Consider the following 24,632-nt stretch of genomic DNA (forward strand, 5'->3'; position numbering starts at 1 on the left):
GCTGTCGTTTACGAACGAAGGAAATTTCAGCACAAGCCACTAGAAGGTGACTATCAAACTGAAGAGATAGCTTCCGTGCATGCCTGCTGATTTGTGCGGACACTTATTGGGTAGCTTTATCGTTCAATGCCATGAGGCGTGTGAGTGCCGCGACGTACGAACACGTTGGAGTGAGCTCGACAGGCATCTTCAGCCCTACCATGCGAAGAGAAGGGGAGCCGAGGGGCCCAACTGGAAAGTGAATAGCTATCCTTGCCTCTTTCGTCCGTTTCCCTGCTTGACGGCGGTCGGTGATTGATGGTCAATGGTCGGACTATGAATACAAAGGCGCCGAGGGAAAGGGTAAGTGATCTCGCTCGACCGAGTTGTGGGGAGGGGAAGAGGAGAGGCAGGACTGTCGTACGGGAGCTTTGTGGAGTGCTTGACAAGGAAACCGTTCGTTCCTTCTTTCTTTCGTTTGTGCGTTTGGTCTATTCGCCTACATTGATAACTTTCACCGATGATTTCTGCATATTCATCGTTGGTCACAACAATACGAAGCTAACGAATAATAAAGCCAGGAAAGCATAGGGGGAATTATTTGTTGTTTTCATTGAAATGTAGAAATTATCAGATAAAGGGAAATGAGTGTACGAAAAAAAAGAAAAGAACAATTACTTGCACCGGTGGGAGCTACCTCCGCACCCTCCTCATTACGCATGCGATGCCCTCACTAATTGAGCTACGGCGACGGCTCTTCCCGCATCCACGTTTACGAGGTTTTTTACGTATGAGCACACGACTTGACCCTGGGAGTGCTATATATGCCAGCCCCACACGGGACCATGGTGCGGATGTGGAACATTCTTTTGACCCATTGCGTCCCGTAGGAGGTCAACTTTGGGAACAAGCAACAGGGCAATGAACCCTCGTATGCTACCTGAAAATTGGTAGATACTACGAGAGCAGACTGGGCATGTTGGCGCATTACGAAAGAGTAATAGGGCAAACCAAGACAAAGACATAGAAGGGCGACATTTGCGAGCCTTTTGTGTCTCGCTTCCTTTATCCTTGACTTGGTTTGCGCTGGCATTATTTCGTTAAGCAGTTGTGGCTGTCCTTAAATACTGTGGAGAGCCTAATTTCTTGGCTGGAAAGATGCGAGTGAGAATCTGACTGCAAACGCGATACCTAGGACAGAGCAAACGAATGCATTGACATGTCTGTACAGAATATATGACAGCCGCAACGCGTAATCAAGGTTGCTTTGTTTTGCTTTTTTATCTTGCCTGTGCTTCTGTAATGAACACGGCTTCTGTTCTCCACTGTCAGTGGCCTGCGCCACACTCTTTCCACATAGGTTGCACTAAGTAAGTGAAGCATCCTAATCTCGTTACACATAGGCTCCACCGACTAAGAGTAATATATTTGCAATAATGTTCCATTTCCTAACAAGGAACCCATGCGGGTCAAATGTTCTTCAGCGCCGGCTCTTCCTCCGGTCGAGGTTCTTGTCGCTGTTATACTGTATACCACTCTTACAGTCGTTCTACATAAGTTTTACTGAGTAAGTGGAACATATTAGTCTCGTTCTGCGAAGCCTTTGCCAACTAAGGGGAACATATTTGCAAAAAAAATGTTCCATTTAGTGGAACACTTTGGAAACGAGATTAAGAGTCTACATTTCCAACGCGTTCACTTCTTCCCAGGTTTCGGCTACTCCCTGCTGGCCGGGGTGTCACCGATCTACGGCCTGTACACGTCACTCTTTCCCATGCTCATGTACGCAGTTTTCGGCACCTCCAGGCACGCCTCTATAGGTGAGTGGCACACTTCTCCAGGTAAGATCAGGATTAAGGCTTGCCTAAGGAACACGCATCTTAATACATGACAAAGGGTAAATCATTTTTCTAGGCAACCGCTGCAGAGGTTTTCATGACGTTTGTTGCATTCAAACGAAAAAAAAAAGCGAATATATTGACTGTCGAAGTCCTTTTTATTATTCAGGCCCTTAGTCGTTTCTTTATCTTTTTACGAAATTTCACGAAAATTGTAAAATTAAGAAGTATGGAAGTTGAAGAATCAAGGTTGGAACTCTGATTTAGCAATAAAATAAAGTGATATCACAATTCTGTGACCTGCACCTTTTGAGACATCAAAAGCATACAAAATTGATGCGCCGTATACCGCTGTATAAAATAGCACCGATTTGTAAGTACGACCTTTCCAAAATGGTTGCGAGCATTGTAACAAAAAATTCTACAAATTCTATTTCAAATGGGTCCAGCGGTTGTCTATGAGGGTATTTCTGCATTCTACATGTACATGAATCAGGGCTATCGGAGCTGGCCTCAAAGTGTAACTTCCTCTTAAAGTTAGGAAAGTGTTGCCGCGAATACAGCTATCCGTACACAAACGCGCAAGCCAGCTGACAAGAGAGTTAGCTGAGACATAGCAATAGTTCCCTCGTTATCCCTATCTAGAGATAGCTACCTTACGAGACGAATTACAGATTTATGAGGGCTTACATAGAAAAATTAGTCACCGACGTAAGTATGTCAATCGTCAGCGATTCTTCACGTGGAAGAATTCCATTAGTTGTACAAATCACGATTGCCTTCTTTTTTATTTTCGATACATAATTAATATTAATACATTCGATACCTGTGCACGTCCAGTGCTGCTTTCTCTGTGTGGCCTTCAATTCTTCCTTTGTACGCATGTTTGTTTCTGGGTAAATTCGGTTGAGAGTCAGCGCGTTCAACAGATTTTTTTTTCTGTCTATCGTCGTTTGAGTTGTTTCCCTGCCCCGCCAAGATATCAATACATCATTTTTTGTTCAGCTCTTGTTCCTTGATTTTGGGAAGTTAGCGCAAGAAAACACGGGTCTTGAAGAAAGGGACAACGAAGTGGTTGCTGTCCCCTTCTTCAAGACCCGTGTTTTCTTGCGGTTAGCTCCCAGAATCATCAATAACCAACTGGCCTACGCCCACACTCTGCCATCTTGTTCCTTGTTTCTCACTTCCAGGTGCCTTTGCTGTGGTCTCAATCATGACTGGCAACCTCGTCGAAGAAAACAAGAACGAGTACACCGCCGCTGAAGTTGCCACGTCATTGTCTTTTCTCGTGGGCCTTTATCAGGTACAGCCGGGTCACGAGTGCACTTGACAGTTTTGGTCATGTCGTTCTCAGTGCACAACACAGTTAGCACCACTGCAAGATTGCGTGCTAGGATCAGACGGCTCCTCTGCCGCGTATTACTCTTCTTAGCAGACGTTACTATCAGCACAAAACATCTTCGGCCAGGGTCGCCAAAGTAACTCCGTGAAGAAAGCTATACCTGCGCTGCTACAGTTCTCAAAGTCTATGGGCCGACAAGTTAGACTTAAAGATTGTCCTCTGCTGCCGTTTGGTCTATGTGCACGCGCTGTACCTGTGTTTTGCTCCTGCCTTACTGTGTCCTCTTACGCTCTATCACTCTAAATATTTGCATCTGTTCCCCCAGTGCAAGGTAACCAACCGTAACTACCTCTGTTTAACCTATTTGACTTTCCTTTGTATTTTCTTCTGAGCAGGCAAGAGCCAATTTCTCGCCCTCTGTGTCTTCTGTGCTTCGACGGGTGGACGAGATCACAACCAGAAAAAAAAAAAAGATTTCATCTGTTCTTTAGGCTCTGAACCAATTTATAGCGGTAGCAGCAGGATCCTAACTGCGAACACGACAATCTTTCCTGATGTGGCCTCCGTGCGGCATTTGCGCGGGATCTTATGGTTGCTTCCAGCGGAACAAGCAAATTTGTGCGGGATTCTGTGCGGAGGCATAATCATCATCGTCATCAGGCGTATGAGGATGATGATGATGATGCCTCCGCAAAGAATCCCGCACAATGTTGCTTGTTCTGTAAGAAGCGGCCAGCCAGGTAAAAATGTGCAGGGAGTCCTAAATGCGAATGCTATTCTTTTTTGACGAAATGAAATGCCTTGCGTCACTCTATTGCGGAGTACAGCACTAAGAACTCTTGCTTCCAGAGATATTACCGTGCTTGACGTAAACACCAACGTAGTGCTCCATTTCAGTGCTGATAATTAGTGTTCATTGTTGTATTATAAGACCATTAAATCATTACTAATTTCAAATCTATTCGTAACTAATATTTCAGTTCCTTTCATAAAAAAATCGCATTGTCTATGACAGAAATATCTAGGAGGAAGTGCAATTTGCAATCATGACGGGCGGCCAGATGTGGCTGAAAATTTCATGCTAAAGGTATTTTTTTCTGTTACGTCTCACTCATGTTTCGGGAAAACTATATGTATAAGGAAATTAAACGAGGGTTATTCATAATTCATAAATGAACTCGGCCTGCGTGTAGGTAGCCATCTACAGGTTACTCTTCAGAGAAAAAGTGATCAGGGACATGAAGACCATCTGGCAAGGAGGACAGGAGAATGGGAAAAGTGGCAATAAAATGTATCATCATGCAATGTACAAGTGATGCAAAGGTGATAGTTCGGATGTAATGATGCTAGAGCTTGCCAATTAGGTCACTTTCTTAAACGAATAAGAAAGATTTAAAGCTTGAAGCATGTTCTGAAGGAAAAGGCATAGAACACACTAAGTTTGCTAGATCTGGTGGATCTTAGGACTCGGAACTCATTATCGGAGACCTTTCGCCTCTGCAGGGTGAACATTCTGACGAAATGTAATACTCTTTCTAATGCACCAGGTTTCTCTGGATAAGTATTGACGGCTATTTCGAATACGGCTATTTTATGTGGCTTCTGCCTGTGCTTTTGATTACGCAGTTGCTGTTCGGCATGCTTCGGCTGGGCAGCCTGAGCGTCTTCCTCTCCGAGCAGCTTGTTAGTGGTTTCACAGCCGGTGTCTCGGTGCACATCGGCTCCAGCCAGCTGCCAGGACTGTTCGGCATCAACGTCACCGTCTACTCTGGCCCCTTCCATCTCATCAAGGTGTGACATGAAAAATAAAACATTTCGGCAGAAACATCTCAGTACAACTGTCGACGTTGTTGCGATTAGAATTTAAGCGAGGTAGCGACACAGCGTATTGCGTTAACGCCGAAACAGGTCATGTATGACGCGTGTATAGAAGCGGGGCTCCTCTCTCGCGCTTCTCTTTGAACATGCTGCGCCATCTGGCGACGCCGCTGCGAAGTTCGCGCATAGCGCGTGTTTGAATACAGATGGCACCGGTTGCATTCCGCCCAGCAGTGGATAAAATTTAAAGTAGTCTTTTTTTCGCCATTGAAGAGCGGCGCATAACCAGTGTCCCTTACCCACTGAGCCAACTTCGCGTTGAAAGCGATTCAATGACGAGTGGCACTCACCCAGTGTCACATACCCAGTGATCCGAGTTGACGCGAAAGAGGTTCATTGAACAGTGGCACAGACAGACAGACAGACAGACAGACAGACAGACAGACAGACAGACAGACAGACAGACAGACAGACAGACAGACAGACAGACAGACAGACAGACAGACAGACAGACAGACAGACAGACAGACAGACAGACAGACAGACAGACAGACAGACAAGACAGACAAGACAGACAGACAGACAGACAGACAGACAGACAGACAGACAGACAGACAGACAGACAGACAGACAGACAGACAGACAGACAGACAGACAGACAGACAGACAGACAGACAGACAGACAGACAGACAGACAGACAGACAGACAGACCGCAAACTGGATGAATTTCTCGAACACTGCTAATCGCATTAAAAAAGTACGGCAGACCCAGTCCAACTGTAAAACAGGCTTGCAAGCTCGCACACAAGGAGGAACGAGAACAGCACAGACACCGACTACCAACTCAAACGTCGTGCAGTGGCATAAACAGAACAAAGACGCGAAAGAGGCAAAAAAAAAACATAGCCAAAATGTCGTGTGCCATATATATTTCTCGTTAACTTTAAAGACGTCTGTTTAATTTGATTTCACCACTCCTCCGTGTAGTTGCCTTCTGGTCTTGAGCATACTCGAAATAAATAGGCATGTAGAATATTGTAAAGCATACTCGTCACACATTTTAGTGTAAATACATGCTGAACTGCTTTAACATGTTGGTACGCGACATCCACTATAGAAAGAAGGTTTCTTGCAATTTGTTTTTCAGCTGATGAATTTTTACAGGCTTTTACTGCTCGCTTTCTAGGGCTACATCGACTTCTTTCATCGCATAGCAGAGACTCATCTACCCACACTCGCGCTGTCCGCAACTAGCTTCGTCATCATGCTTCTCATCAAGATACTGGTGGATCCACATCTGCTCAAGAAGATCGGTATACCCTTCCCCATCGAAATGGCTGTTGTGAGTTTTCTCTCTTAACAACATCTAGCCCGGCAGCTTCGATTTTGTGGTATAGTATACCATTCCAAAGCTCCTAACTAGGGTCCGCAGCTTGACTTCAAAAATCGTCAAATTATGCCATGTCAGGCAATGTCATATAACGCCATGTTGCCGAATTCCGCCACGTCGGCGTAATTTGAGCCAGTCGGAGAGGGCGTGACTGTCCCGTGAATCAACCACAACAGAAAATACAGCAAATTTGACAAGGCGGTGATATATGATGTCCAGACCCACGCTCTAGCGACGGTTGCCTCTGATTAGAAAACAAAACAGATCTTTAAGGCTATGCATTTGTAAGCTGCATCCGCCGGAAGTGATTGCGGGGCCGGAAACACGCCATGGAGTGATGCGACTGGTTTGCAAAAACAAATTCGGCGCTTGCAATATTTAATTTTTAGGTATTACACGGTTTTATACTTCATGTAACGGGAAAATGGCATGTTTGACATGGATAGTTTTCGATTGTGCTTAAAAGTATTACTGTTTGCGGAACCCCGTGCTACCCGAGAGGTTTACCGCAACACCAACGCTAGAAGCAACATCTCGCGACGCAGATTTAACCACAGGTCGTGCAAAACTAATGCTGCATTGACTTATCATATTCTACTTCACTGCTGGTGTAAAGCGCTCACAGCAACATGATTGTTAACTCGCAGTCTTTTAATGACTTTCGTTCTACGGCAACATTCACCCAACACAAGAATAATTAAAATCTGTTGTAGTTGCACAAAGCGTCATATGATGTCGATACCTGTTTTGCTACTGTACGCTACTTAAGAGTAACTCTATGTCACTGTATGCAACTGCCATCGAGGGTTCGGGTAATCCGTAAGTCGTAATATGTTTAGGACAAGCTAAAAACTTTCTAATGTAATGTATGTACTCTTTTAATGGATATAAAGCTGTAAACATATATAATTTGGAGTCTTGGCAGCAGCATAAGTGTACCGTGAACTGCCGCTTTCGAAACGAAGCGCTGTCCTTTTTATTATCAGTGCATACATACGCTGATGGCATAATATACATGCGCCTTCCAATTTGTAAAGACGATTTCAGATCACGTAACGCTCCATAAACACGGTAACATTTATAGAAACACATAATTTTCCTTTTCAGGTCATTCTCGGCACACTGTTGTCACATCATCTAAACCTCGAAGGTTACAACATGAGCGTCATTGATCACATCGCGCACGAGTAAGTACCTCCATGAGTCAATAACGGAGCGGGTCGCCGTTGTGTCGTCCCTTTCCCTATTCATTTTGTTCCGCCAGAAAACATAATGCGAGAAAACTATGAGCGTGCACCAACAGCCTCCTTTCTTTCTTTACTGAGGCAATACATTTGGCGGAAATTCGCTGTCGGCATCGGCAGACACTCTACATCAAGGTTTTTTTTTTCTATTATAGGGTGCGCCTTGTATGTTGTAATGTAAAACAATGCCACTTGAATCGGTTGCCTGTTTATTTTCTGCTCATTTGTTTGCTTGCGGTGAGCTCAACGGAATAACCCTTTTGCAGCTTGTCCGTAAATGCGCAGTGTAAATGCGTAAATGTATGCGCAGTTCGTCACATGCTTACACGCAAGCACACTCCTTGACACCACACCACATGTGCTCGGAAACGATATTTAATAGGACGTGTGAGGTGGTGCAGAATGCGGCGTCTCCTCATTCCACGTTCTTCGGAAGGCTGCATCGTCGGCAGGAGGAACAGTGTGGCCGCAAGTCAAAAGCACAGTCCCGCGTGAAAACCACTTCCTAGACGCATGTGCGTTCTGAGCCATGGCGTCATGCAAGAGAATCGAAATTCCATTATTTTGACAGAGAACGCCGGCGAAGCCTTACGCGTTCCTTCTTTTACCACAGCATGGTTCTTAATGGATCTTTTTCCTAATTTGAATGTGCGATTCTCTGCTTTTGCTTTTCAAAACTGCGCAACTAAATGCGGCGCCAATGAAGGTTCGAATGAAGGCGAAGTGGTAGCTGCACACATACTGAGCTTTGTCTCTTGCGCATGATTTCATCAAGAGAGCAACATCTACGTTTCTCATGTCATAAGTGCAGTGTGCTCGCACACGCCGATTGCGAACTTACAGCGCCATCGTTAGCCTGGCAAACTGCCTCGCGAGAAAGCTAGCTTAACATCTCTTTTATTTATCAATACTGTTGGCCATCGGCCAGGAGTACTGATACATTAAAAAAATCAAAAAGGTCCTTTGGATTGCATTCGGCTTCTGTTGGCTAACGTCCGTGTGCCCGCGTAACGCATCGGCCATCGAGATTCCAGAACTTGTTCTGAACTCGCGCTTTCCCTGTGTGCAAGCTGCATCCACGTTCCTACACACATTAGAGAGGTTAAGGTTAGGGGACGCAAGCGGCTTGCGTACGCACGAAATAGGGGCCACGGTACTGCGCATGCGCAGATTCCTACGTCCGGGTGTGAGCATGCGCAGTACCGTCGCCCCTAGTTCTTGCGCACGCAAGCCACTTGAGTCCCCTAACCTAGAACTATTTACTCTAGCACGATTACGCTATGCGAAAAAGACGTGATATACAGGCCCTTGTGAACGTCTTTAACTGGAACGCCTTTCATGTGTGTGTGTCTCCGTGTGTGCGTGTTTTTTTTAACGCTTTCCCTCTCTGTCCTCTTTCTAATCCCTATCTCCCATCCCCAGTGTAGGGTAACAAACCGGAGACTGATATCTGGTTAACCTCCCTGCCTTTCCTCTCTCTCTCTTCGATGAGTGGACGAAGTCGAGGAGTACTATAACCTCCCTGCCTTTCCTCTCTCTCTCTCTTCGATGAGTGGACGAAGTCGAGGAGTACTATAACCTCCCTGCCTTTCCTCTCTCTCTCTTCGATGAGTGGACGAAGTCGAGGAGTACTATAACCTCCCTGCCTTTCCTCTCTCTCTCTTCGATGAGTGGACGAAGTCGAGGAGTACTATAACCTCCCTGCCTTTCCTCTCTCTCTCTTCGATGAGTGGACGAAGTCGAGGAGTACTATAACCTCCCTGCCTTTCCTCTCTCTCTCTTCGATGAGTGGACGAAGTCGAGGAGTACTATAACCTCCCTGCCTTTCCTCTCTCTCTCTTCGATGAGTGGACGAAGTCGAGGAGTACTATAACCTCCCTGCCTTTCCTCTCTCTCTCTTCGATGAGTGGACGAAGTCGAGGAGTACTATAACCTCCCTGCCTTTCCTCTCTCTCTCTCTCTTCGATGAGTGGACGAAGTCGAGGAGTACTATAACCTCCCTGCCTTTCCTCTCTCTCTCTTCGATGAGTGGACGAAGTCGAGGAGTACTATAACCTCCCTGCCTTTCCTCTCTCACTCTCTCTCCGATGAGTGGACGAAGTCAAGGAGTACGCTCTGTAAGCTCGGCCACGCGTTTCTCCCTCGCAGAATGCCCAGGCCACACTTGCCGGTGTTCTCAATGCAACTGCTGTCGCGCGTGGCGGCACCGGCCCTCGCCGTGTCGGTGGTCAGCTACGCCATCACCGTCTCGCTGGGCCGCATATTCTCCAGGAAGCACAACTACGCCATAGACCCGAACCAGGTGCGTGAACGCCGAGCGATCGCGGTGCGCCCACTCGATCGTACGTCAGCGGCTGCCAATGGCAGCCAGCGTGCGTCCTTCGGATTGCACGAATATTCTCCGGGATGTGAGTTAAGTCCCTCGCGAGATCACATTTTCCGCGTCCTGCTGACACCCCTTGCATGCGATTGAGGGACGAGACATGCTGTATGCATTGCACGGACTTTCCCATCAATCTGACTCACTCTTGCCCTCCCCCCTCCCCCCCCCCCCCACCGCCTTAGTATGGAATGATAAACAGGATGGTTCTCTTCCGGTCAACCTCCCAGCCTTTCGCATCTCATTTATCTGCAATAAAACAGAAGCCTGGGCTGGTTGGGACACCGTAGTCAAGATTTTGTAGATCCATCACTCAGACAAAGCACACGTGAAAAGAGACACAATACGTGTACGTCTCTTTCCTTGTGTTTCGATCAAGCGTTGGCCCTACAAAACATAAATAATTTCTCTCTCTCTCTCTATCTCTCTCTCTGCGCAAACTTGCCGAGGCTTTCTTACATAGTGCTTGGTAGTACGGCAGCAATGAACGGCAGCACTGCTTGAACAGTGCCGTTGGTAATGATCGTGGCGATGAAGATGGTTGGTATTGTCTATTCCTTTCACTCTTCCCAGGAGTTCCTGGCCTTGGGCGCGTGCAATCTGTTCGGCGCATTCTTCGCTTGTTTCCCGGTAGGGGCGTCGGTACCGCGGAGTTCCATACAAGAGGGCGCTGGCGGCAAGACGCAAGTGGGTGTGACCTTCGTTTATTAGTTTCAGTTACCCTGCAGCATTCTATGGAAGCACTTAAGAAGGACAGAATGTAGCGAATGAAGAGACAAACAACGATTTTAAGTGTCACGATTCAACGCGTAAGAATGTGCCGGAATTGTTACGCTCGAATGCGTCGTGCATTGTGAATGTATGAATAACAACTCATAAAGGGCAATGATGCATACGATAATAATAATAATATTTGGGGTTTTACGTGCCAAAACCACTTTCTGATTATGAGGCACGCCGTAGTGGAGGACTCCGGGAATTTTGACCACCTGGGGTTCTTTAACGTGCACCTAAATCTAAGCACACGGGTGTTTTCGCATTTCGCCCCCGATGCATACGATGTGTGACTGCTGGACATCATTGTGGGTTTGCCTCACGCGAAATTACAATATGGTAAAGCTACCTGATACCATATAAATAACGCAAAAATGACCAAAACTGCAGGCTCTTCCGCATGAAGGGACAAAAAATCACGAACTTTGAACACCACGGCTATCACTACTACTACTACTACTACTACTACTACTACTACTACTACTACTACTACTACTACTACTACTACTACTACTACTACTACTACTGCTCCTACTACTACTACTACTACTACTACTACTACTACTACTACTACTACTACTACTACTACTACTACTACTGCTACTACTACTACTACTACTACTACTACTACATATATATTTAGTATCTGTCCTCCCTACCAGGTCGTCAGCTTCGTCAACTCTGTCATCATTTTCATCGTGATCACCTGCCTCAGCTCCTACTTCGAGAAACTCCCCGTGGTAAGATGGCTCCCGCTTTCTGCAGACTTTTTACACATCTTCAATTGTGCCTGAATTACACATCCTTATCTCATCATTGAGAAGTATGCTCACAGATGTGATTCAAATTCAATTAAACTAGCTGAGTGACACTGCACATAGAGGGGTGCTCATAAAATAACAGAAAGACAATGTTTATCTTGATGAATGACTATGTATTCTTAAATACAAATCAGGTCACTCAGATTTATTCATATTTGTACCGCCTGCAACGCTATTGCAAAAGCTCGCGTTAGCTGGCACAGCTTATGCAATTTGGTTTACTTAAGTTATGCTGCCTGTTCAGCATAAACTAATTTGCAAGCTAATTCTAATTGATTAGCGTTATCTCTTTCTAGATATCTGGCATAATTATGTTGTACCGAGTTAATACATATTGACCTCAGTGCTAGGGAGGGTGCTGGAATAATTCAACATTAAGATTTCGTAGTGCAACAATACACTCTCACAAAGAGGTGCGCAGAGAATAACAAACAGACAACGTTTCTCTTTATGTCTAACTAGTGACATTAATAACAAATCACGTCCCAAGGTTAAAATTATTCATATTAGAAACATAGTTAAAATGGCTTTACATGATAAATACGGCAGAGAAAACGGCGCTTCAACCTCGTCGTACGTCTTGCCTAAGAATCTCACTTTGCTACCTCTCTCTCTTCCAGGCCATTCTCTGCACGATCATTTTCGTTTCACTCAAGAAAGTGTTCCTTCAAGTCAAAGACTTCCAGCGCTTCTGGAGGATATCGAAGATCGATGGCGTAGGTGAACTATCACATTCATTTTCTAGAACTATTGCTGCATAACAATACACGCTGTGACACACTCACGAACACGGAGTAATCTGCCGTGGTTGATTAAATGATTCAGCATTGCGCTGATAAGCATGAGGTCGCGAGATCAAATCCCTGGTGTGGCGGCTGTAATAATTTCGTTAGGAACAAAATGCAAAATTGCTCTTGTGCCGTGCATTAGGTGTGCGTCAAATAGCCCCAAGTGTTCTAATTTAATCCGGAGTCACCCACTAAGGCGTGCCTCATAATGAGATTGTGGTTTTGACACGCAGAACCGGAGAATTTATTTTTGTTTTAAGACTGACGGCGCACCGGCTGCGGGGGCCGCCGGGGACCTTCTCCATTGGCGTCGTTGCCGCTGGGCGGCGGCTCTCAAAAGTTCAGAGTTGGCAGACCAGCGCTGGGCCGTCCGGCAAGCCAAAGTTGCCGCCCGAGTCCAAGGACTTCGAGCCGCCACCTGAGGCCACCACAACGAAACTGCCGGACCATTCATTAATAAAGTTTCTTCTCTCTCTCTCTTAACACTGTGTACGATGAGGAGGAAAAGGAAGTAAGGAAAGGTAGAGAGGTCAACCAGACGCACGTCCAGTTTGCAACCCTACACAGGGAAAGGGATTTAAGGGAAGAAAACAAAGGAGAGGGAGGGAATAAGGTACTATCGGTGTGAATACGTGCGGATGTCCATAACTCCACGCTTATAATCGGTCACTGATGCCAGTCACTCATGAAACGTAGCAGTGCCCGCGTCGCTTTGTAAACCTAATACCGGAGTGTCTTATAAGGTGCTCAATCCGCTAAACCCACGCCGGTTTGATGGTGCGATTTGTTTCTCTCGGTTCGATGCCACTCTTGCCGTCTCCTGTTCACGGCCCGCTGATACCGTTGATAACGCGGGTGCTTTATCAGCGGGACCAGCGGTATATGAACAGGAGCCACTCCTGTCACCACTACGAGCACATCACGCCTTTCTTTCTTTTTTTTTCAGAACATTTGGATGGTCTCATTTCTGGCCACTGTGGTGGTGGATGTGCAGTTTGGCCTCGTCATCGGAATCATCTTCTCACTACTCACTCTAGTCTATCAGATCAAAAGGTGAGTCCCTACTTATTTGGATGAAACTGGCTTTAAAGTTTTTTTGTCATAACAGTAGCTGCAGTATACAGCATAGCACTGCATCACTGACATGCACTTTTAAATCGATTTCGTGACACCACCTCGGCTAGTACCTCTGGATTTTTTTTTCCATTTGGGAAGCGGCGAAATAAAAAAAAAGAAGACAATGCCGCTTTTTGTATCATGCGACAGCATTTCTTTTCGACAGTATATCACCCCACCTATTCTCTTCAATCTAGCTAGCTACTAGGGGTGCCTCGAAGCTGTACTAATGTTTGCTTCCTAAGCTTTGAGTTCACTGTTGCTTCGACGGTTTTATTGCATTGCGCTCAACGCATATGTCGGCCAGTCGAAAGCACTTGGTTAAATTTAATATTCCGTAAAACCGGGTTTTGTTAAATCGAGGTATGCGTTTACGCATTTTCTGGAATGCTTAGAGACGACTACATCACAGGCATCGTTGTCTTTCCAGGCCAAAGGCTTGCCTACTGGGCAGCATCCCGAACACAGACTTCTATGTTCCGGTGAAGGACTACGGCGTTGTGAGTTCCCAAATTGCTCTCACATTTTCGGTTGGCATTTACATCCCTTCAATATCGACGTTCCCAATAGCGATACCGAAATTCTCCAGGAGTAAAGCCTTCCACGCACAAAGTATGAACTCACTCAGCTCGTTTTCAGGTTAGGCACACTCAAAGCTCATAAAAATGTAATAGCATGCGTTATCTTACAAGCATTTTCGCAACCCTGTGCGGCGTTCTGCAAATAGAAATAATGTATTTGCAATCTGTGAAGCCTTGAGGTAAACTTGGTGTAATGGCAAGAAGTGTGGACGAAGTAATTTGAGAGTATCCTACTAGCTTCACGTATAAATTTCGACGTGCATTTCTTTGACTAAATATTGATAAATAATCTTCAGAAGATTCTTTTTTTTAACCAGGCTGCGTTCTCTCTGTAGGGTCATTCACTCTTAGAGCGAACACATGATTACCAACCGATTCTATACAATTTCCACTTGACTTGCCGAAACCGATGCAATGCCCGAAGCGTATATTATAATGATACTAATTCGGACGGCCCTCCTTTCAAACTAAAACGGCTGCTGTGAGCACTCCAGCGCTTCTGAGACGTTTGCCCTGAGTGCAGTTCGCCCTGTACAAAACTGCCAAGAAGCACGTTTTGCATGTGCTTCTTTTTTTTGCACGTGCTTCTTTCTTGCACGTAGTTTGTCAAATGTATGTGATGTTTGCTCTTCTTCTCGGCAGGCAGCTGAAATACCCGGAGTGAAAGTGTTCCACTTCGGCGGACCCATTCACTTCGCAAACTCTGACTACTTCCGTTCCGAAGTGTCCAAGAAGCTCAGGATTGACGTCAAGTAAGCACAAAATAAAACAAAAACAAATGGTGGTCTTAAAGAGGAAGCTTTAGCTTTTGGCCAAACTCAAGTCTCCCAGTTGAAATACACGTGAAGCGCAGAAATACTTCCACAAGACATACGCTCTACCAACCTGAATAAAATGTGTTGCATTTGATAGAGAAATATACATTCTAGCGAAATCTGCAGAAAGCGGAATATTGATTTAGGGCTAGTGAGGTTTTACAGAGGACGGTGAAAATTGGACAGGTAAAAAAATAAATGGAAGGGTGAAGTTTGCCGACCCTTACCTCCGCACCAAAAACAAAAGTCACATTTCTGTAAACTGCGTCCGGTTAGAGCATCTCAAGCGAACCGATGTTATGTATAAATTTACAGCTTAAGATAATTTGTTGCAACATTTACAAAGGTTCTATAAAACTCCTATTCAAAATCTAGTGGTGCATTTCACAGGGGTGTATACTACATCAAGTTTACCCGCTTTAGATGTGTTATTAGGTGCAGTTTACATATTTGTGGCAACATTTTTTTATTGCAGAGTTTCAGGGTTGTACACTGGGCACTTGAGTTTCTTCTTCGTAATTTCAAGTAATTTTTCTAAAAAGTAACGGCCTAAATTAAATATCTTTTAAACTTTTTTCTTTTGTTAAATATTTGTTACACTTTTTCAAATAAATGCAACAATCTTCATCAAAGGCGGTGCTGTGGTTGCCGGGAAACACGATTTCTCAGTCACCATGAATTCAGATAGGAGCTCCCGAGCGAAAGCTTCCTCATGGCTACGCGATTTCTGCGCGATTCTGCACCGCATGCAACAAGTGTCGACGGCGGCTAAACTAGTGACCGAAGACGCGACGCAAGCAAAGAGGTCTAAAAAAATTATTTTGAATCCCCTTCGGCGTAACCGCGCGGGTTACTACGAGATGCCTTCTATGCCCTATAACGATGCTCGAGTAGGTGGAGCCAGTTGTAACGCGATCTGGAGGGCAGCCTCTTCGCAAGTTATAGGCCCACATATAAAAAAAAAGAATGTCGCAATGAGGAAGGCAAAAAGCACTATAAGTCCCACTTGGAAGAAGATACGCATTGTAAGCGCATCAGTACTTTGTTTCTCATGAGCAGTCGATGAATATTTCAAAGAAAACTTCATTATGACCCGGATCAATCGTAACGGCTCTTCAAGATGTAGCAAAAAAAATCACATCAGCTGGCGGCTCCTCGAACACCCTGTGATGGAGTCCAATAAATGATAAGTGATGTGTATCATCAGGGAGTAATGTATTCCACTGAAATGTTAAATTTATGGACGGTACTTAATTAATTAGACACATATCTACAGTATATATTTTCTAACCTGTTCTTAAGCACATGACGTGTAGTGGAATACCGGTAAGCAATAGACATACATGTGCATCTGCGCTGGTGCCTCCATCCACTGACGCTGTCGCTAACTAGATCACGCAGAAATTAAGTTACCCCTATGTCAGACCACGGGCCATCTCTTCTAATAAACGTTTCAATCAATCAATCAATCAATCAATCAATCAATCAATCAATCAATCAATCAATCAATCAATCAATCAATCAACCAATCAATCAAGTTGAAATGACCATGTTGTACCTATCTCAGGATGTAAAGGACTGACGCAACGCAGAAACGTTCCCAATTAGTCATGGTTCAGCGAACCGTCGCAAGATGGCGCTACCAGCGCAGCTACCACTGGGAATGTTCGCGGTATTCTTTATGTTGTAGTTACTTTTACTAACAGTCTAGAAATGGTCATTAACAACTGCAATAGTGAATAGATTAAGAGAGAGCGAGAGAGAGGGGAAGAAGGAAAAGCAGGGAGGTTAACCAGACTGAGTCCAGTTTGCTACCCTACACGTGGGGAGGGGAACGGAGAGTGATAGAGAGAGAGCGAAAACATGAGTCTATACCGCACTTTCACACGCACTAGGTTAGGTGTAGGATGTCTATAGTTGGGCACTCAAGACTGTTGCCTACAGGTAGCGAAGAAGAGCTCGAACTGCTTTCTGGGCTTATGAACTGTGAGGCCAGGCTCCCAAGATCTTTGCTTCTGTAAATCGCCTGTCATCCAGTCTATTCAAGGCACACTGGAGAGTCTGACGTTGGTTGTCAAAGCGAGAACAGTGGCACAGAAGATGACTGCTGGTCTCTTCACACTTGCACTTAGCGCACATATGTGAGTCCGCTGGCCATTACAATACGATAGCTTAAAAATGCTGCTGCTCAGCAAAGCTGGTTATCAACTGTTAAACAGCATGGAATATGTGCTGCTCTTATGCAAAAAAAAAGCGAACAGAATTGGCTGGCACCGAACCAAAGTGATAACCTCACTTGTCTATATAGGGTATCGGCCCTGCACACGTTTCTGTTCTATTGTGCACCGCCTGAAGCAATATGTTCAAAGTTTCTTTGCTGGTCCTACGTCAATGCAATTCTCAATACATGCAAATGAACACCATTCTCTCGCATCAACATACGGCGTAAAATAATATATGAATTACTTTTTCGGTGTATCATGCAGCATCCCGGAAAAGACCACGTGGAAGAACCCTAGGAAAGCTACCATTCCCAGCAGCGCAAAGGTAAAGTGTCCCGGCTTTCAGTGGTACAGCAATATGTAGTAAGTAAATTGCGAGAACTGGAGAAAGCAAAGCGATGACAGGTAAGTTCAGTCGATGGCACTCTCCGGTTTACCACCCCGCTCAGGAAAGCGGGAGGAGCAAAAAAAGCCATATGGCGAAAAGTGCACCACCACTAGGTAAATCTCAGCACACACGTGAAATCAAGAAAGACGCTGCCAAGGTGTTGCAGACGTTCTAACATGGCAACTTCCCGAAGTTCGCGATCCATCATCTCTGCGACGATCGGTGAGACCAGAATTGTGATCCTGATACTACCTCCTCGGTTTTCCAGAAACTACGGGTGCTTGTGAGTCTTTCCTTTACTAGAAGGTTGCCGGTATTTCACTCAGTGTATTGTAATTTTACTCCAGTCACCAACAGTTCTAAAAGAACAAACAAAAGTAGCTACATAAGAGTTGTTTAGCATAACTAACGACACTACTAAAAGAGAATGTCGCATTTGGTTTCTTCTTCGTATAACAAAGCTTTAGCCTATTCGTAAACTTATTACAGCTTACGAACAGGCTGCAGGCTGTTGAAAAGGAAAAAAAAAAGGATTCCTCCTCACGTAAATGATTGTTGCTGCCAACACCTACGCACCAGTGTGCATGCAGGGTGTTAGCCATAGTTTAAAAATATGCGAATGCCACGCAGCTGGACAGAAGCACGGTAATGTTGTTTGCCGTCGATTATAGATACTCAAATTATTTTTTTTTCATTCCGTCTAATTAGACAATAAGTCTTAATCAATTAATCAACCTCTCAAATATTGTACTTATATGAAAAGCGTCAACGAGAAAATTGTAGAGCAACATGAAACACTCACGATACAGCTTTCTGTTGCTCACTACGTGCTACATAAAGTGTTTTTTTTTTACCGTGAAAGAAGCCCGCGAAAACACGCAAAGTGCCACGAGCGACCAGTCGCACGGCAATTTTCCGCGTTTTTCCGGGCTTCTTTCACGCTCGGAAAAACACCATTATGTAGCACGGATCGAGCAACAGAAAGCTGTATTGGGAGTTTTTCGTTTCACTCTGCAATTTTATTATTGACGCATTGAATCTAATTATAATGTTCGAGAAGTTCATTAACAAATCAAGACTAATCATTTAATTAAGCGCAATAAGAAAAATAGAGTATCTCCAAGTGAAGGCTAACAACATTGCCTTGTTTCTGTCCAGCTACGTGGCATTCATATATATTTAAACTCTGGCTAAAGTTAGCTAAGACACCCTGTATACTGGTGCGTAGGTGTTGGCAGCAACAAACATTTACGTGTGGACGATTTCGTTTTCTTCCCTTTCCTGCAAGAACAATGAAACAACGCAAGAAAGCTTCTACGGCGCCGCGGATAAAAAAAGAAAGAACCGCTGCAAGATGACGATATACCAGCGTTGCTGGTAAAGCGCCACCTTGGACTGTCGTCTTGAAACATGGATGAAAATAAATGGGCAGCTAAAGTGCACTTCGAAATCCACGGGGAAATGCAGCCCACGTATGGGGAAAGGCGTCTCGCTTTGAGAAGTGTGAGGTGATGGTGTTGTGAGTTTGCAAAAGGGCGTCAAGACTTCCATGACAATGAGCGTTCGGGGAGGCCGTGTACGTCACTGACGGACGACATTTAGTGCTGCGATGGGACAAATGGTCTGAACCGGTGTGGGGACTATGTGAAAAAATAGCGTAAGGTACGTAGAATAGTACGCATATTTGTAATTACTTGCATGTACCTTATTTCGGCTAATAAAAGGTGCGGGCAAAGACTTTATGATTGGCCCTCGTACATACTGGGTCATTCCGGGGACAGTCTACTAGCGTGTCACAAAGCACGTAGGTACCTACGACATTTCATTATTTTTCGGGTAGAAAAACATTCTGGCTTCAGAATATTGAGACCAAGATATTGAGAACTGGCCTCAGCCTTAAGTTAGGATCCTTGGAACACGTGATATACTACTCCAAGTGTTCGCCACTGTTAGTTCCTGCTTCCTTCCCTCTCTCTCTTTTTCTTTTCGTCCCAGAAAATGTTTCAATTAGTCTAGGGTAGCGAACTGGATGCGCGTCTGGTTGATCTCACTATTCATCATTTCATCATTTATTTACCCTTAAAGGCCCTTGGCTTAGGGCATTACATAAGGGGGGGGGGGAGCAGTCGTTACATATACAATGGTCGGTAACAACAAAAAGCAACACAAAATGCAGGGTTCATGTTCAACATTAACATCATCAGAAGCATCAACACTAAGATAGACACAGCGGCTCAAGGACAACTTGGAAACAAAACAAAAGACGCATACACATTCAAAAACACGGCAAAATAACTCAGCTCTTGAAATGTGCTGTTAGTAAGTGCCTGAATTTATTCGGTTCTATTTCAATAACTAGTAACCAGTAGCTATTCCTTCCCTCTCCCTCCTGCTCCTTCTCAAAAGGCCAGGAACGTCATCAGGACTCGTGAACCGTCCTGCAGCTTCTCATCCAACATTCCGGGCATCCCGCCGTACGAACCGAAAGCGTCCGTGCCGGTGTACATGACTACGGAGCCCACCGCAGGGGTCGGCGGCCGCCCCTCGTACATCATTTTCGACTTCTCTCGGGTCAGCTTCGTGGATGGAACCAGCATAAACACCATGATGGAGGTGAGCCCACGTGACCTGCTAGTCATCGGCATTGCGGTTCGGACGCGAAATTCAAACCGGAAAACCTGTAGCCCTTCGTTCACTCCACTAATAGCCAAGGTTTAATTTTTTTCCCGTCAGATTGTTTTATATGAAGTACGGAAAAATAATTTTCACTAAGAGTGTTGCTTCCTATGGTCCGTTACAACCTAAATGTGCAATGACAAATGTACCGCTGTTCAACTCAGACAATATTTATATGCGCGCCAGAGGAAATCAGCGTTCGCTGATTTCCATGACGTCATGAGGAATGTGAACTTTCAATATGGTGGCCATTGGAAACAGCTTTCTTTTTTTTTAACGCGCAGGCACAGCGGGAGATGCAGTGCGGTTTTGTGGGCTGAGACTGTAACGAATTGTTAGTGTGGCACCGAGTATAGTATATCTAAAAGTTCTCTTTAACGTTATGACTCATGACTGTGTGAATTCACGCACAGTCATGAAAATGATCGTGACACTTATGAAAATGATCATGACCTTTATGATTCCTTCCTTTGCCCCGTGTGACCTTTCTATGTTTCCTTTTCGTTTATGTGATCTTCGGAAAACATAATTTGAGTGTACCGCCTCTTTACTCAGCCTTTCGCACGATTCGAGGAAACAACCGTAATCTTTCCTGTAGGATGTGTCCTTCGTGGTTACGGCAGGATGTTACGGATCAACTTAGAGGGCACACAGTGATTATCTGTTAACACATGCTACAAATAGATCATCTACCTGTGAGATGCATTCATCTATACCCGTGTCCTACGTTTTTTTTTTTTTTTTTTTTTCATGCGAAGGTCTTCAAGGAGTACAGGACGATGGGCATTTCCATCTACATGGCAGCATGTTCAGGTAAGCATATGACATGCGTCTATAAATTTTAATTATTCCCGAACTCGCTTAACTCAGTTTGGTTTATTTCTTTAATAAGGAGGAGACATACATGTTTACATAAGTATACAGAAGGAGGTCCCAGGGCACGCGGCTGAAAGGGGACCCCCTTCCTCCTTTTTGAAAGGGGACTGCAGGCCTATTTCTGAACCGTTCACCAAAAAAGGTGGAGTAAGTATGTCACGCGCCTACGGCTGGTTACATTCGACAATGACACATGCTCAACTTTTCGGCAGCTCAGTACTTAACTTTTTTTCTTAAAGAAATAGCGCTTCTGAGCTTGGGGTTGTGGGTTCGGACCCGGTCTCGGCGGCAACATCCCGAAGGGTGTGGAATGCAAAAATGCTCGTGTACCGGGCATGGGGCGGGCGTTAAAGATCCCCAGGTGGTCAAAATTAGTTCAGAGCCACTGCAGCGTACCCCATAACCTGATCGTAGGTTTTGGCACATGAAACACTAGAATTTAAGTTTGAGATTTTTAAAGAAAAGGCAACCAGAATTTGCTCGTGAGAGCGAACGAGGTCTATTAAGCATTATTAGCGATAGCTGAACGTCACCCACATTTCCTCCAGCAAATGTGTTTACACAGGCACTTCTCAACAAGTGCACGACAGAATGTGTGGGCACATATATTGCGCAGATACTTAACTGCCATTTACGGGCATTTCCTTTGACGTGTGATTCATGTTAATTATATTTCATCACACTTAGAATCTGGCTGCACATAGAGAAATCTCCCCTTTCAACGTCGCACACAGCGTCCCAGTGCTTGAAAAAATCAGACCGTAGTTTCCCGTGAAGCATGCGCAGCGGTGAATGTCCTTACCACACGTGTAAGTTGACCTGCATAACGTACCACTGCTAGAGTCGCACCCTGTTACAACTAACAGGCTCAGATGCTAAAAACAGCTGGACTTATCCGGTGAATCGCTGTACCCGAATTTGCCTATAGCGTACTTGAACAAACTTCTGTGAAGCGTTCATTATAATATGGTTTGGTTATCTGCATTGGAGAAAAAAGAATGTCCGATAGGCTGCATCGGGGACAGAGCCTCAGTGGGGTATACGTGAAACGTCTCGTGCACGCTGCTGAGGGTGTATGGCAAGTAGGGTACAGAAATAACATAATCAAAAACACAAGTGACAGTTATTCACGCATTATTACATACGTACAACTAGTGGAGGTCTATACCATCTAGTCTTGCAATTGTGCTCGCTCCTTAAACGCAGTCAGCAGTGGTGAGCGTGGATTGGCATCTCTCTGTTTTGCCGCCTTAGTCTCTTCACGCCATTTCTGGAACTTGCATACTCGATTGGCGTACTCGAAGCGCTACACTATTTAGACTTGTTCCAGTACACCACCTTCAATGTCGGAACAGTACACCTGCGCCCCGCATCATTATATCCAGCTTTTCTGGACATCACGGTTTAGTTCGCGGTAGTGCCACCACGTGGCGCACCAAACCTAAACTTTTCAAACTTCCCGCGGTGACGTAGTGATGACGTCAGCGAAACAAAAAAGTATGAAGGCTAACCCTTCGCATTGAACTTGACCGCAAAGCTTCTCCCGCCGGCGTTATCAGTGTTGTTGATAAAGAGTGGCCGCTCGTCGGCTGGAAATTACTTAAGAACGTGTAGTCGCGACGAGGCAAACTCAGCGGCCATTGGTTCAGAGATTTTCAAAGGCTTCCCGAAAGGCAGGCATGGTTCCTGTTTTCTTTTTTTCTTTTTAATTTAATACTACGCATTCAACGCACTACGGTAATCGTCGGAAGCACTTCGCGGCAGCTTTAGCTTGCATCTAACTCTGATGCCACCTATTCAAATACGTGTCAAACACAGAAACGCTTTTCTGACGTAACCACTGGGCCGATTTTAATGTGGGTGGTAAATGTAGTGGTGAATGGTGGAAGCGGAATTTCGAATTAGTTCTGGATGTCTTAAAAGGAAGTTCCATAAATTGCTAAGCTTGAGAAAAATAGAAGCACGGAGCTTACAAATTCGCAGCTCTGCACCTAGAATATATATGGCAGATCTGTAAACTGCATCCTCAATCGCCCTTGGCGACATTAGAGAGATTTAGTTTAGGGGACACAAGCGGCTTGCGTATGCAAGAACTAAGGGCCAGTGTACTGCGCGTGCACTGACCTCTACGTCTGGATCTGCGTATTCTCACTACTGTCGCCCCTACTTCTTGCCTATGAAAGCCAGGTTAGGCTGGCATAGGTTAGGTTAGGGCTTGGGTGCCCTAACCTAGACCTCTCCATTACCTGAAGTCGTGGGAGAAACTAGGAGCGCCCGCAGGTGTTCTCGCTAGTGTAAGCAAACTTGTTGCTGTGGGACGCGACGCACACCCGAATAGCATCAAAGCGCTACCTGCCACGTGGGCAGGAGTCCGGTAAGGTTGACAAACTGCTCACTCGTTCCGTGCCTGCGTGTGTGGCCATGATGCGCATAATGTGTCTCCTCTCTCGCAGTGACTGTGTTCCGCATGCTCAAAAAGGGCGGCGTCCTCGACGTCCTGCCGTCGGCCAAGTTCTTCCCCAGCGTGCACGACGCCGTCCTGCACACGCGGAACGATAAAAAGGTTTCGAGCTTTACCTATGTCCATCACAAGACAAACGGCAAGTCTGCGGCAATGCACTACAGATGACTCCCGCGTCACCTATTTTCCCATCGCAGCCGCGGTGCCTTCTATCTATCTATCTATCTATCTATCTATCTATCTATCTATCTATCTATCTATCTATCTATCTATCTATCTATCTATCTATCTATCTATCTATCTATCTATCTATCTATCTATCTATCTATCTATCTATCTATCTATCTATCTATCTATCTATCTATCTATCTATCTATCTATCTATCTATCTATCTGTCTATCTATCTATCTGTCTATCTATCTATCTATCTGTCTATCTGTCTATCTATCTATCTATCTATCTATCTATCTATCTATCTATCTATCTATCTACTCTACTCTACTCTACTCTACTCTACTGAAGACCATCGGTAATACGGAGGGGAGTGGGTGAAAAGAGAAAAATGCGTGTGTAAAAAAGCAGCAATAACAAGAAAGAATATATATATATAAACACTGTAGTAACTGGGTTTTTCAATGCGCCAAGCGTATTTAGAAAAACCACAACTTCTCGGTTATCTTTGGTTTATTTACCCAACAGTTTCGGTCGGCGGACCGAGCTTTTCCAAGGGATACCGCATATTTTAGCAACAGTCTCTGTATTTAGGTAGAGAAAGAAAAACATGTGAAACGAACGAAAACACAGAATAAAAGGGTGAGAGACAGAGGGAAAAAAACGAGGAACCTCGTTACCAATGAGTAAGCTTTTTGGCCCTCGGCTCTAGCTTCCTCATGCCTCTTACTTTCCGTTTTTTTCCTCTTTTCTTAACTTCTTTTTGGCATTTCGTTTTTCTTTTTCTCCTTATATATATATATATATATATATATATATATATATATATATATATATATATATATATATATATATATATATATATATATATATATATATATATATATATATATATATATATATATATATATATATATATCCCTTTTCTTTTGGCCACCCTCCGAATTCGT

The 24,632-nt window shown here is 44.7% G+C and overlaps 2 protein-coding genes across 7 annotated transcripts in view; one reads left to right on the top strand and one right to left on the bottom strand.

The window, feature by feature from the left end:
* LOC139050283 (calcium permeable stress-gated cation channel 1-like) overlaps positions 1–24,632 on the bottom strand; it is a 148,374-nt gene that overhangs the window by 117,779 nt on the left and 5,963 nt on the right. For 5 of the 6 annotated variants that reach the window (XM_070526499.1, XM_070526498.1, XM_070526500.1 and 2 more), the window contains exon 2: positions 23,446–23,588. The exons of the other annotated variant lie outside the window; for it this stretch is intronic. The gene's annotated coding sequence lies outside the window, so the exon portion shown is untranslated. The remainder of the gene's footprint in view (positions 1–23,445; positions 23,589–24,632) is intronic. 6 annotated transcript variants of the gene reach the window in all.
* LOC139050835 (prestin-like) lies at positions 1,579–23,678 on the top strand. The gene is made up of 16 exons (XM_070527623.1): positions 1,579–1,799; positions 3,008–3,120; positions 4,786–4,950; positions 6,165–6,320; positions 7,476–7,555; positions 9,761–9,914; positions 10,566–10,679; positions 11,429–11,506; positions 12,208–12,303; positions 13,322–13,428; positions 13,922–13,991; positions 14,715–14,824; positions 17,374–17,434; positions 19,904–20,110; positions 20,932–20,986; positions 23,503–23,678. Exons 1-16 carry the CDS (start codon positions 1,616–1,618, stop codon positions 23,676–23,678), a joined length of 1,926 nt encoding a protein of 641 aa, XP_070383724.1. The 5' UTR covers positions 1,579–1,615.

The sequence above is a fragment of the Dermacentor albipictus genome, chromosome 10 (genome assembly GCF_038994185.2).
Source record: "Dermacentor albipictus isolate Rhodes 1998 colony chromosome 10, USDA_Dalb.pri_finalv2, whole genome shotgun sequence".
Taxonomy (NCBI): Eukaryota; Metazoa; Arthropoda; class Arachnida; order Ixodida; family Ixodidae; genus Dermacentor; species Dermacentor albipictus.